Source organism: Sinocyclocheilus rhinocerous, unplaced genomic scaffold, assembly GCF_001515625.1.
Source record: "Sinocyclocheilus rhinocerous isolate Xijiao unplaced genomic scaffold, SAMN03320098_v1.1 scaffold1303, whole genome shotgun sequence".
Lineage (NCBI taxonomy): Eukaryota > Metazoa > Chordata > Actinopteri > Cypriniformes > Cyprinidae > Sinocyclocheilus > Sinocyclocheilus rhinocerous.
In genome coordinates this window covers 862,164-874,930 of record NW_015625581.1, presented here as the reverse complement: position 1 = coordinate 874,930, position 12,767 = coordinate 862,164, and the positions used below count along the sequence as shown (strand labels likewise).

General features: G+C 37.9%; 1 protein-coding gene across 1 annotated transcript in view; it reads left to right on the top strand.

Annotated features, from left to right (window-relative positions):
• LOC107753491 (guanine nucleotide-binding protein subunit alpha-12) overlaps positions 1-12,767 on the top strand; it is a 36,354-nt gene that overhangs the window by 9,674 nt on the left and 13,913 nt on the right. Inside the window, exon 2 of the mRNA XM_016569647.1 lies at positions 1,037-1,252. Coding sequence (XP_016425133.1) covers positions 1,037-1,252 — 216 coding nt within the window. The remainder of the gene's footprint in view (positions 1-1,036; positions 1,253-12,767) is intronic.

The following is a 12,767-nucleotide window of genomic DNA, read 5'->3' as shown; positions in this document are numbered from 1 at the left end:
AAACCAATGAAACCGAAACCACCTCGAATCCGACTGGACAAGAGACTTTCTATTGATATTTCCACCTGCGCGCGTTCTAGACGGGCTGCCAGTCAGTGCAGTTACAGTGTTGTGCCACAAGGTGGTGGAAAGGGACTGTCTTTGAGTGAGTCTTTAAACCGTTCATTCAACTACTACACGTTCAAAAACGCTGATTCATTCAAAGAGAGACAAAATGAAAAATGCTGTTGAAATCATTATAACTTTGAGCGCCACGTTAAAAGGCTCAGCTGACCAATGCGTCGATGCTAAGACTTTCCTTGGACATGACTACCTATTTTCATAAATATATATGACTCGCAAGTAATCGCACATGCTCAGTTGATCTCTCTCTCATTTGTTGTCTGTTTAGGCTTGTTAAGTGCAAATCTATGGAGCCTCAGTACAAATCAGCATGGTACACATTGTTATCATTACTAACTTATTTAATATTCAGTACACATGCACAAAGTGTAAAACGAGAAGGGCATAACCCTATGAAAAAAGAAAACACGCAAAAATTGCGGTTGCTGCGGTTCTTGCATTCCTCTGCGGTTTGCTCGTCAATAGCACAGTATTGTGATATTGCGGTTATCGCGACAGCCCTAAACACAGGCCTACACACTCATTGAAACATGTACAAAAGGTATAATTCTGGTAATTTCTGACTTTATGTTGATTTTAAGCCTCTTATATGTTTGGCTAACCTCTTATTGCTGTGGTTCACACTCTTGTACATCATTATTTCAATTATTTGTCCCTTTTAACATAAACAGGTAACTGTTTGAAACTGAGCGTGGGAGATTTACAGAGACAGAAATTTAGCAGGTTTAAACTGTTGTAGGTGTTTCATGAAAACATTGCTACTATCTTTATTTTGTCTCCAGAAGAATTGCTTCATCTTCCTGTTATAGAAGCTCAGCTCCAGAGACACACCCTGCTATAGTTATACACCCTAGACAAACAAACATGGCATTAATCTATCTCTCCTTCTCTTTGTCTTTTTTTTTTCTCAAAGGGGATGCGGGTACTGGTGGATGCCCGAGACAAACTTGGCGTTCCCTGGCAGAACTCTGAGAATGAGAAGCATGGCATGTTTGTTATGTCCTTCGAAAACAAAGCAGGCATGCCTGTCGAACCCTGCACCTTTCAGCTGTACGTCCCAGCCCTGCAGGCACTCTGGAATGATAGTGGCATCCAGGAAGCCTACGGCCGACGGAGTGAGTTTCAGCTGGTGAGTGTAACATGTCACAATACATTTCCTGACAACCTGTGCCATCTGGATACTCTTCACAGGAAGAGCCACATGGCTTTTTGGGTAGTTGGCAATGTGTGTTCTCATAAAACAAATAATCTATTATTTACCTGGGGTAAGTGCACTGCTCAAGGGCACAGTGGTGATCGTTCATAGATAGCCTACTAAAGTGGAGCTTCAATAGGCAGCACTTTCAGACAATCTGACTAACCTTTGCAATATATAGTGATATTATTTAGTGAGATTATTTAGGAAAATGGTTTACTTTAATCATTATTTTAATTTAAATTTATAAATACACTACTGTTCAAATGTTCAGTAAGTTTTTTTAATAATACACTTCCTTCAAGGTATATGTTTTATATGTGTGTTCCCTGGGAATCAAACCCATGATCTCTACCAGTTGATAGCCAAGGGGGTACAAGAAATATGGTAATATTTCAGTGTCAGTTAGATGGAAATCTTTGGCCTAGTTATTAAAGCTAGACACAGGGAGACCTTAATTAAACCTGCTGAGTGCAGAAAAGCAGAGGACGCTTGACTTATTTATGTGCATCTCATCTCAGCGTGTATGTTGCCACAGGACTTTAATGAGTTCAGAAGCTGTGCACAGGAGTCTCTCAAACTTTAATCGCTCTGACTGCGCACTGGAGCGATGTGATTCACATACACATCTCTGTCACAGTACCTCTGGATCTTTATGAATTTTTTAAGTCTTGATAGTCCTGAAGATCTAGGTCAATGGAGCAGGATGGAGGACAGGATAGACAGTGAGGAAACCTGTGAGGAAATGGCACACATTTCCCTTTATGCATGAGATGATTTGACTTCTTAGTGCTCATGTTCTTTTGTCTATAAAGAGAAAAAACCTTCATAAAATTTTTCACAGAAATTGAGGCCATAAAGTGTCTGAAGCATGAAGTAGCTCCTGACCTTTTGCTGTGGTCATACTAATTTCAAAGGCTAAGAACAGACGGCTGTAATCTGATAAATCAGATATCTGTGATGTGATGAGTTCATCTGTGGACAGAGTTCCGCCCCAAAACCTTCTGCATTTTTGTTTCTTCTTCACAAGTGGGATCATCGGCTCTTGCTACTGTGATTAAAAAAAGACTATTTACTCATACTTTATTTACTTTTTATTTACTTTTATTTACTTACTACCTCTTTGGATAAAACTACATTTTGGATTGGCATACATTATCACAGTGGTTCTCACTCCAGTCCTCAGGACCCACTGCTCTGCACATTTTGCATGTGTCTCTTATCTGACACACTCTGTTATGTTCATGGATCTCTCTCCTAACATGCTGATGATCTGCATCAGGTGCGTTAAATAAGGGAGACATACAAAATGTGCAGAGCAGTGGGTCCCGAGGACTGGAGATGAGAACCACTGCATTATCATAATGAAGCCAGTTTATGATATCTAAGATATTACTCAGTTCAGCATTTTTTTGTGCATTAAAATTTGATATACTACCCCATAAATCACAATGATTTTGTCAAACTTGAATTGTGACTTGAAAAATGCAAAAACTTTAAAATAATATGCGTTTTTAATGACTGAAGTTCAATAGTGATATCTGTAGAGCAGTGTTGGGCAGAAACACATTACTTAGAAACGCGTTACTGTAATTTGATTACTTTTTTTGTAACGGAGTAATTTAACGCGTTATAATTTTCAAAATAGTAATTAGAGTATAGTTACAAGCCAAGGTCTCTATACGTTACTGCCGTGTTACATTGCTGACAGAAACACGTGTTTGCAGCGTTGAGCAATGCAGTGCTGAAATTTGCGCGCTCACGAATCGTCTCATTATAACACACAAATTGTAGACATTGTGAAAGATTCATTATGCATATATTTATTGTGTTATAACAGAGTGCCTATTTATAATACAGATACTGATATGTTACATGTGGCATCGATGCATCGTATCGTCAGACATCGTATCGATGTATCGATCCATATCGATGAATCGTTACACCCCTAAGTTCCAGTGTAGTGCAGTTAAATAATTCAATAAAATACTGAATAAAATGAACAGACTGCAATGTCTGTTGTTTCTTCCCATTGCAAAAGAAGATTAAAAGAAAAACCAAAAACCCACAACACAGCACTTTAACTGTAGATAAAATTAGAGAATGACTGAGAATTCAAAACCTAGTCCATCAAATGATGGAAAGTAATTATAAATACAGGACATTTAAAGAGAGGAACTAAGAATCTTGTAACATCCAACATCTAGGCGAATAAGCTTTTTAAGTATACTTCTACCATTTTAAACCCATTATTTTGCATGTTTTACTTTAATTAAACGTGTGACGTCTCTGGAGTTTGACCCAGCTGTTTTTCCTTTCGGTCTGTGACATGAGTCTTTTGACCCTATATGGGTCATTGCGTCGAACTGGCCGTTTGGGCCAAAGGGCTGGTGCCCCAGCCTCCCTCAGCCTCTTTTCTTCTCTCTCCTCTGTGAAGGCCTGTTTGTTTGTCAGTCCATTCAGAATTCAGTGAGTGGGAGGACATTACAGGGCTCAGCCTGTCCGACTGAGTAACTCCTGTTCCCTATTGACCAGAGGCCCAGAATTAACCCTGTCCTACAAGTCTTCGTTTCTACCCCAAACAAAAGTGCGCCTATGGAAATGCTGCTCTTTTTTTTTCCTTAACAGAAAGTCTCTTTTCTACCAGGACTGCAAGTTGTACATGCTAATGAGACCAGAAACTCTCTTTAGATCCCACAAACTACAAATATCAGAGATCGCATTGAATCAATTCAGAATTTGAAAAACACTATGAGGTTTCTGGATTTGAAAATTGAAAAACAAAGGAACATTATGATGCAAAGACATATTTTAGTAAATTTGTGATATTGCTCATGCAACTCTTTGTGCAGATGGTCAGATGTTCTTCTTCCATTGATGCTCTTGGGATCATCTCAACATGAACATCAGCCTTTTCATTAACTTGCAGTGTTAATGCATCACTTTGTGAGGAACTTGGCTCAGTTTCCACCAGTGTCTGCTCTGTTCCTCCAGCTCTTGGGAGGATTGTGGCGGTGCAAGGGAGGGCCTTCAGTACTCGGTTGTAGTCTATTAGAGGATCTCTTTAGGGAAAAGCATTGGCATTGACCATGAGAAACAAGCATAAGACTTTTTGTCAGTATGCAACCCTAAATTAATGTCAGAAATCCGTATGACCATTGACCGTGATAAATGTTAAGGGATTGTATTGAGCTGGCTGCATGGATCTTGATAAATCTCTGTGATTCGAGTTTAATGGTAGAGTGACGTGATTTGTGCTGAGATGTAATTTCCCTCCACCAGTATTTACAGTATGAGGGAAATTTAAAGGAAAACTGGCTTTAATGTGTGTAAGACTAGAATATTAACACAAAAAAACTAAGAAAATGGACTGGATCCATTGTCAGAAGGCTGCCAAAATCACAAGACTCGCTGTTAGCGGGAATGCGGCTCTGGTCATATTGTGATTGGACACAAACCTTGTTTTGCTTGAAGGCTGTGGAGAGTTCATGGACAGGAAGCAAGTATTGCTGCTTTGTTGAAGGCTGACGCTGCTGCCCCCCCCAAGAAACCACACTAGATCTCAGCCACAGCCCAGACTAGAGAAGAGATCTGTCTGTGCAATGCAGCTTCACCACAGTTGAGTCAGAGCCATCATAAATTCCTTCCTGACAAACTCACCATAGTCTTCACTTCCATCCAAAAGGGTGGGTCACTTGTATACAGTATCAAGTAAAGTGAGACACTAAGTTGAATAATCATTGTAAAACTTTTTAAATATTTTTATGATTTATAGGAAAGCGTAATTCATTCCAAATTAAATTCAATGATTTGATTTGAAAGTGACAATGAAAATTGAGAATTTACAATGTTACTACTATTGGCAGAGGCTGTGCATCCATAACAGGGAATAGGTGATTCTCACAAAGACTGTGTTTTATATTATTGGTCATATTTCACCTCTAAACCAACAGAAAAAATATATTTTGCGTAAAGAAGATGGAGCCATTAAAACTTTTTGCATTGTGACATTATTTTCATTACAGTAAAACAGATTACAACAGACTACACACACCATTTTAAATTATTTTAAAGAATATAATCTGCATAAAAAGCAGTTTAAAAATGATTCTATAATGTACAAATACTCAGTTGCTCATGATTATCCTTAACTGTGATGACTTTTTTCTTTTGATTTGGAAATGAAATGTATGGAAGATCATTTCCATAAAAAATAAAAAGGTAATTGTCTCATGATTAAGACGGTATTTCTTGTAATAGTAGTGACTTTGCCTCCCAGTTTTTAACTTCATGCTTTATATAGCACAATATGACTTTAATTTTCATAATTGCGATTTGCATCTTGCAAATGTGACTTTATAACTCACAATAGCTGTTTACGTACACCCAAATAATACATTTTTAATTGGATTGATGGCCCAATTGGACTTGAAAGCCTTCAGGTGATCCAAATTTTGATCGGATTGAAAGGGGTTATTGTAGATCTGAAATAATACAATCAACAGGAACAATTCAGCATGTAAATGATTAAATCTGACTACTTTCTTAATCGGATTCAAAATGATCTTGCACACGTGTATGACCATCTTATTGTCTGTTGTTATTGTTTTTACCATAAGGACATGAAGTAAATGTTCAATTGATCATTTTTATTTTGCCCTATGATAGTCAGGACCTGATGAATGGAGACATTCCAGTTTTTCTGCCTCTGTGTTTTGTAGCACCTATGTGAGAGTTTTTGTCAGAGGACAAGATCTATGTTTGTTAAATATGAAGCTCCAGTCATATTTCATCTGTTGAAAGCCATCTCAGCCATAACAGGGAAGCTCGCTGGGCTTTTGCCAAAGACAGAATCTGCAGAAGGAGTAATGATGTCTCTTTGTGGGACTGTGCAAGAGAGGGAGGGGGTGTCCTTTACACAGAGAACCGTCCCAAATGACAGTGGGCCCCGTCCTGTGAGCTTCAGCACATAAAACCACACAGAACATCATTATATTTGCTGAAACATTCCATTAGTGGGCTTGTTATTTCGTGTACACAAAGAGCAGAAATTAAGACATTTTTCAGGATTCACACACCCGCCCCGCATAAAAACATTTCAGTTCGTGACCCAAGAAAGATCCCCCCGCCGCTGCCCAAAAGCTGGGCGGCATTCAACATTCCTCAGGGAGATTGATGTTGCTTGGATGTGCCTTAAATTCCTCACGGCTGAAAATAAGATGGGTGCTGGTAAGCTTCCTGTTACCCCACTTTTTCTGTACAAGATGTTTTAACGAGATTCCTGGCAGCAGAGCGAGCGACCGTGCTGTGCGTAGTTACCCAGAAACAACAATTTTAAGGATGATCTTTAATAGTTTACTATGCCTCCCGGAGGTCTCACCGGGCCCGAGCCTGCATCGCTCTGTTTTTCTGTTTACACTCTGTAAATGTGGGGCCCATTTGAATTGTTTGATGGTCTTAGAGGGCCAATCCAAAATACATAAAGTGAGTCCATACAGAGGAAGGGCGCATTTGTTTACTGAGCGGACTAGAAGCGATTGCTTATAGCAGAACATAAGCCTTCCTCAGAAGAGCTGGAGATAAGCAGAACAGCTCACATTCCTGAGCAGCTGCAGCGTAGATCTCCAGAGACCAGTCCACCTCCCCAATAACACAGCCAGCCTAGACATCATGCAGCACAACACAAACACAACCAGAAGCCAATGCGTGTCTACTGCTGTCAAAAGCCAGTACATCTTCTAGCAGAGAAATGGTTTCCTCAAAATGAAAAATCATGGGTTGATGTTCTCTCTTTTTTTTAATAACACTAATGGAGATGTTTTGCAGAATGTCTGAGCTGCTGTTTTGCATGCAATATTTTGCCGACAAGCGTTTTACATGGCTTAATTGAATATATGCAAATGAGAATGAGCTGGATAAGTGCAGGTTCAACATCATGCTTAACTTATCCTTGTATGTTATGGATCTTGATAAATCTCTGTGATTCGAGTTTAATGGTAGAGTGACGTGATTTGTGCTGAGATGTAATTTCCCTCCACCAGTATTTACAGTATGAGGGAAATTTAAAGGAAAACTGGCTTTAATGTGTGTAAGACTAGAATATTAACACAAAAAAACTAAGAAAATGGACTGGATCCATTGTCAGAAGGCTGCCAAAATCACAAGACTCGCTGTTAGCGGGAATGCGGCTCTGGTCATATTGTGATTGGACACAAACCTTGTTTTGCTTGAAGGCTGTGGAGAGTTCATGGACAGGAAGCAAGTATTGCTGCTTTGTTGAAGGCTGACGCTGCTGCCCCCCCCAAGAAACCACACTAGATCTCAGCCACAGCCCAGACTAGAGAAGAGATCTGTCTGTGCAATGCAGCTTCACCACAGTTGAGTCAGAGCCATCATAAATTCCTTCCTGACAAACTCACCATAGTCTTCACTTCCATCCAAAAGGGTGGGTCACTTGTATACAGTATCAAGTAAAGTGAGACACTAAGTTGAATAATCATTGTAAAACTTTTTAAATATTTTTATGATTTATAGGAAAGCGTAATTCATTCCAAATTAAATTCAATGATTTGATTTGAAAGTGACAATGAAAATTGAGAATTTACAATGTTACTACTATTGGCAGAGGCTGTGCATCCATAACAGGGAATAGGTGATTCTCACAAAGACTGTGTTTTATATTATTGGTCATATTTCACCTCTAAACCAACAGAAAAAATATATTTTGCGTAAAGAAGATGGAGCCATTAAAACTTTTTGCATTGTGACATTATTTTCATTACAGTAAAACAGATTACAACAGACTACACACACCATTTTAAATTATTTTAAAGAATATAATCTGCATAAAAAGCAGTTTAAAAATGATTCTATAATGTACAAATACTCAGTTGCTCATGATTATCCTTAACTGTGATGACTTTTTTCTTTTGATTTGGAAATGAAATGTATGGAAGATCATTTCCATAAAAAATAAAAAGGTAATTGTCTCATGATTAAGACGGTATTTCTTGTAATAGTAGTGACTTTGCCTCCCAGTTTTTAACTTCATGCTTTATATAGCACAATATGACTTTAATTTTCATAATTGCGATTTGCATCTTGCAAATGTGACTTTATAACTCACAATAGCTGTTTACGTACACCCAAATAATACATTTTTAATTGGATTGATGGCCCAATTGGACTTGAAAGCCTTCAGGTGATCCAAATTTTGATCGGATTGAAAGGGGTTATTGTAGATCTGAAATAATACAATCAACAGGAACAATTCAGCATGTAAATGATTAAATCTGACTACTTTCTTAATCGGATTCAAAATGATCTTGCACACGTGTATGACCATCTTATTGTCTGTTGTTATTGTTTTTACCATAAGGACATGAAGTAAATGTTCAATTGATCATTTTTATTTTGCCCTATGATAGTCAGGACCTGATGAATGGAGACATTCCAGTTTTTCTGCCTCTGTGTTTTGTAGCACCTATGTGAGAGTTTTTGTCAGAGGACAAGATCTATGTTTGTTAAATATGAAGCTCCAGTCATATTTCATCTGTTGAAAGCCATCTCAGCCATAACAGGGAAGCTCGCTGGGCTTTTGCCAAAGACAGAATCTGCAGAAGGAGTAATGATGTCTCTTTGTGGGACTGTGCAAGAGAGGGAGGGGGTGTCCTTTACACAGAGAACCGTCCCAAATGACAGTGGGCCCCGTCCTGTGAGCTTCAGCACATAAAACCACACAGAACATCATTATATTTGCTGAAACATTCCATTAGTGGGCTTGTTATTTCGTGTACACAAAGAGCAGAAATTAAGACATTTTTCAGGATTCACACACCCGCCCCGCATAAAAACATTTCAGTTCGTGACCCAAGAAAGATACCCCCGCCGCTGCCCAAAAGCTGGGCGGCATTCAACATTCCTCAGGGAGATTGATGTTGCTTGGATGTGCCTTAAATTCCTCACGGCTGAAAATAAGATGGGTGCTGGTAAGCTTCCTGTTACCCCACTTTTTCTGTACAAGATGTTTTAACGAGATTCCTGGCAGCAGAGCGAGCGACCGTGCTGTGCGTAGTTACCCAGAAACAACAATTTTAAGGATGATCTTTAATAGTTTACGATGCCTCCCGGAGGTCTCACCGGGCCCGAGCCTGCATCGCTCTGTTTTTCTGTTTACACTCTGTAAATGTGGGGCCCATTTGAATTGTATGATGGTCTTAGAGGGCCAATCCAAAATATATAAAGTGAATCCATACAGAGGAAGGGCGTATTTGTTTACTGAGCGGACTAGGAGCGATGGCTTATAGCAGAACATAAGCCTTCCTCAGAAGAGCTGGAGATAAGCAGAACAGCTCACATTCCTGAGCAGCTGCAGCGTAGATCTCCAGAGACCAGTCCACCTCCCCAATAACACAGCCAGCCTAGACATCATGCAGCACAACACAAACACAACCAGAAGCCAATGCGTGTCTACTGCTGTCAAAAGCCAGTACATCTTCTAGCAGAGAAATGGTTTCCTCAAAATGAAAAATCATGGGTTGATGTTCTCTCTTTTTTTTAATAACACTAATGGAGATGTTTTGCAGAATGTCTGAGCTGCTGTTTTGCATGCAATATTTTGCCGACAAGCGTTTTACATGGCTTAATTGAATATATGCAAATGAGAATGAGCTGGATAAGTGCAGGTTCAACATCATGCTTAACTTATCCTTGTATGTTCCTGAAGGGACCAGTGTTTTGGTGAGCCACAAAGGGGTCAGTGAAAAGTTTGCGAGAAAAAAATGAACAAAATACATCTATTACTGTCAAAATTAATGAGTTAACTTTAGACATCAGTTAAAAAAGTTTAACACTATGGGACATCTTAATTTGTATCGGCACCTCCCTAGACTTTTGTCAATCCACTCTTCTCATTAAATCAATCTGGCTTCTCTCTCCAGCGGATGTGGCTGCGATTACTGCTGAGCGTTTGTGGCCGCCGGAGCGAAGTATGCTTTGTCAATAGTCGCCTGGTTTTTACACACTCTGTAATTAAAGTAAATCCGCCTAAGAGTGTGTGCAGTACGCGGGCGTAGAAGAGTGCTGAGCTGTGGGAGAACTTTTCTCGCTGAGTCCCGCCACTCCTTTGGCTGCGGCCAGGGTAAATAATGCCCTATTGTTGCTCAGTTGACTCCCGGTCAATGGGTAACACGCTCCACCCCGGAACATAGCCAGACTTATTCAGACAGCTGGGATATAGACACTGGACTGGGACATTCATAGCTAGAGCCTGGTTTGAAATGTATGAGAAGTGAATAAATGGAGGAAACCCAGACACAATGTCATTCATGGTTCAGAGAGAGTTACGGTTAATTACTGCAGTTAATCGGTAGTGGCAAGATTGATGAAGGCATACTGACCAGATGTTTTGTGTGTTTTGGCTGAGATGTTTGCTGAGATCACTTCCAGAAAACATTTGATTAATTCCTCAGTTTTTTTTTATTTACAAAGTGCAAGAAAAGCACGTAATGAGGCAGATGTAGACATTAGATAAATAGCTTTGCTACTAAGTGGCTTCATGACATTATTGCTGCTTTCAAAATTGTTCATGTTCTTCCACTGAATTGTTTCACATAGCTAATCTATAAAAATAGCTTAAAAGCAATTTTAATACTTCCTCTGTTTAGGGTATCCGGAAATGAGATGAAAAATGGATATTTATATTTCACTATATTTGGATAATAATATTCAAACACAGACTGTACTTTTGGGGGCAGTATTTGATGTACCTCGCTTCTGTTCTTCTGAGACAAACAGACTGGTGTTTCTAGCAGATTGCAGTTTTACTTAAAGAAGGGCAACCTAAAATGTGTGGGTGACATTTCACTCTCAAATCAAAGAAAAAAGTCATTTATTATTTATTGCATAAAGGGAATGAATTCTCCTATTTTTTATTTAATATGTTTTGCATTTGTGACATTAATGCTACAAATTTTCATTCTCATTATTGTAATTACTGTATTACAGTTTATATTATTAAAGACAGTTATTTTATTTATTAATACAATTTTTTATTATTATTATTATATGAGCATTAAATTTTGCAAATACGACCATAATGTATAATTACAATTGTGCTTCGGCTGTACTTTACATTTTAAATAATATATACTTTTTTCATATTACAGTAATGATAATGTAATGGGAGGTGCTTAACTGTCATGAAAATGTCACAAAAATGTATTTATTTATTCATTTTTAAATGTGATATGTTGTGTTAGATTCATCTGTGCATCTGAGAAGAAAAGGCTTGAAGAAAGTGAGCTGTGCAGATTGTTCTCCATGATGTGTCTTGATCACTAATATGCTTTTAGATTCTCTTTTCTCTGGCATGATAATCTACACTGTGCCAGTGCTATTCCTTAAGAGACTAAAGAAGGGTTTTTAATTATTTGAAACACTTAGATTTTCTCACCATTTCTGTATTTGCATTTATTAATAGAGCAGCCACTCTTATCTAAAATGACTTAAAAATAAGAAACACTGAAACATAAACTGTGCATTTTTGTCAAAAACAGATAATTTATAGACCTGTATTTACAGACCTGACCTGTACTCCAACATCTTAAACAGCAACTCAATGTTCCCAGATTCCTATCATTCCTACATCCCCTTTCTTCAGCTTTTTCTGGGCGTCATGTCTAGAGATCAAAACATTAGACCTTCTACATTTATTTTGCTTATTGTTAATATTAGTGTTGCTGCTGATGCTTTAAATAAAATGTTTTTTTATTGTTGTAATATGAAGATTAAATTTAACATGAACGACTGCTAATTTTCAACACTTTTTTTTAAGATGACTGAAAGGAGGTAAAACCAAAGTGAAGCATGGACTTACTTTACTCAGTCATTTATTTACTTTATAACAGTAAATAAATATCGGTTCTGCATATCGGTTATCGGGCACATAAACATGCAAATAATTGGTATCGGGACAAAAACATTATTAGTAATTCTGATATAACATGCCAGTTGAGAAATGCAATAAAATACGATGTTTTGTTTGTTATATTTCAATATTCCAGAGAATATTATTCAGTGAATTAACATTATCCAGTGAATTATTCTTCACTCTTTAGCCTATTAAACATCTTATAAACCTACTAAAACTGTAGTTTGATATGACTCCTTTCCTTTATTTATTTTCTCCATTTGAAAACATTAGACCTTCTACATTTATTTTGCTTATTGTTAATATTAGTGTTGCTGCTGATGCTTTAAATAAAATGTTTTTTTATTGTTGTAGTATGAAGATTAATTTTAACATGAAAGACTGCTAATTTTCAACACTTTTTTTAAGATGACTGAAAGGAGGTAAAACCAAAGTGAAGCATGGACTTACTTTACTCAGTCATTTATTTACTTTATAACAGTAAATAAATATCGGTTCTGCATATCGGTTATCGGGCAC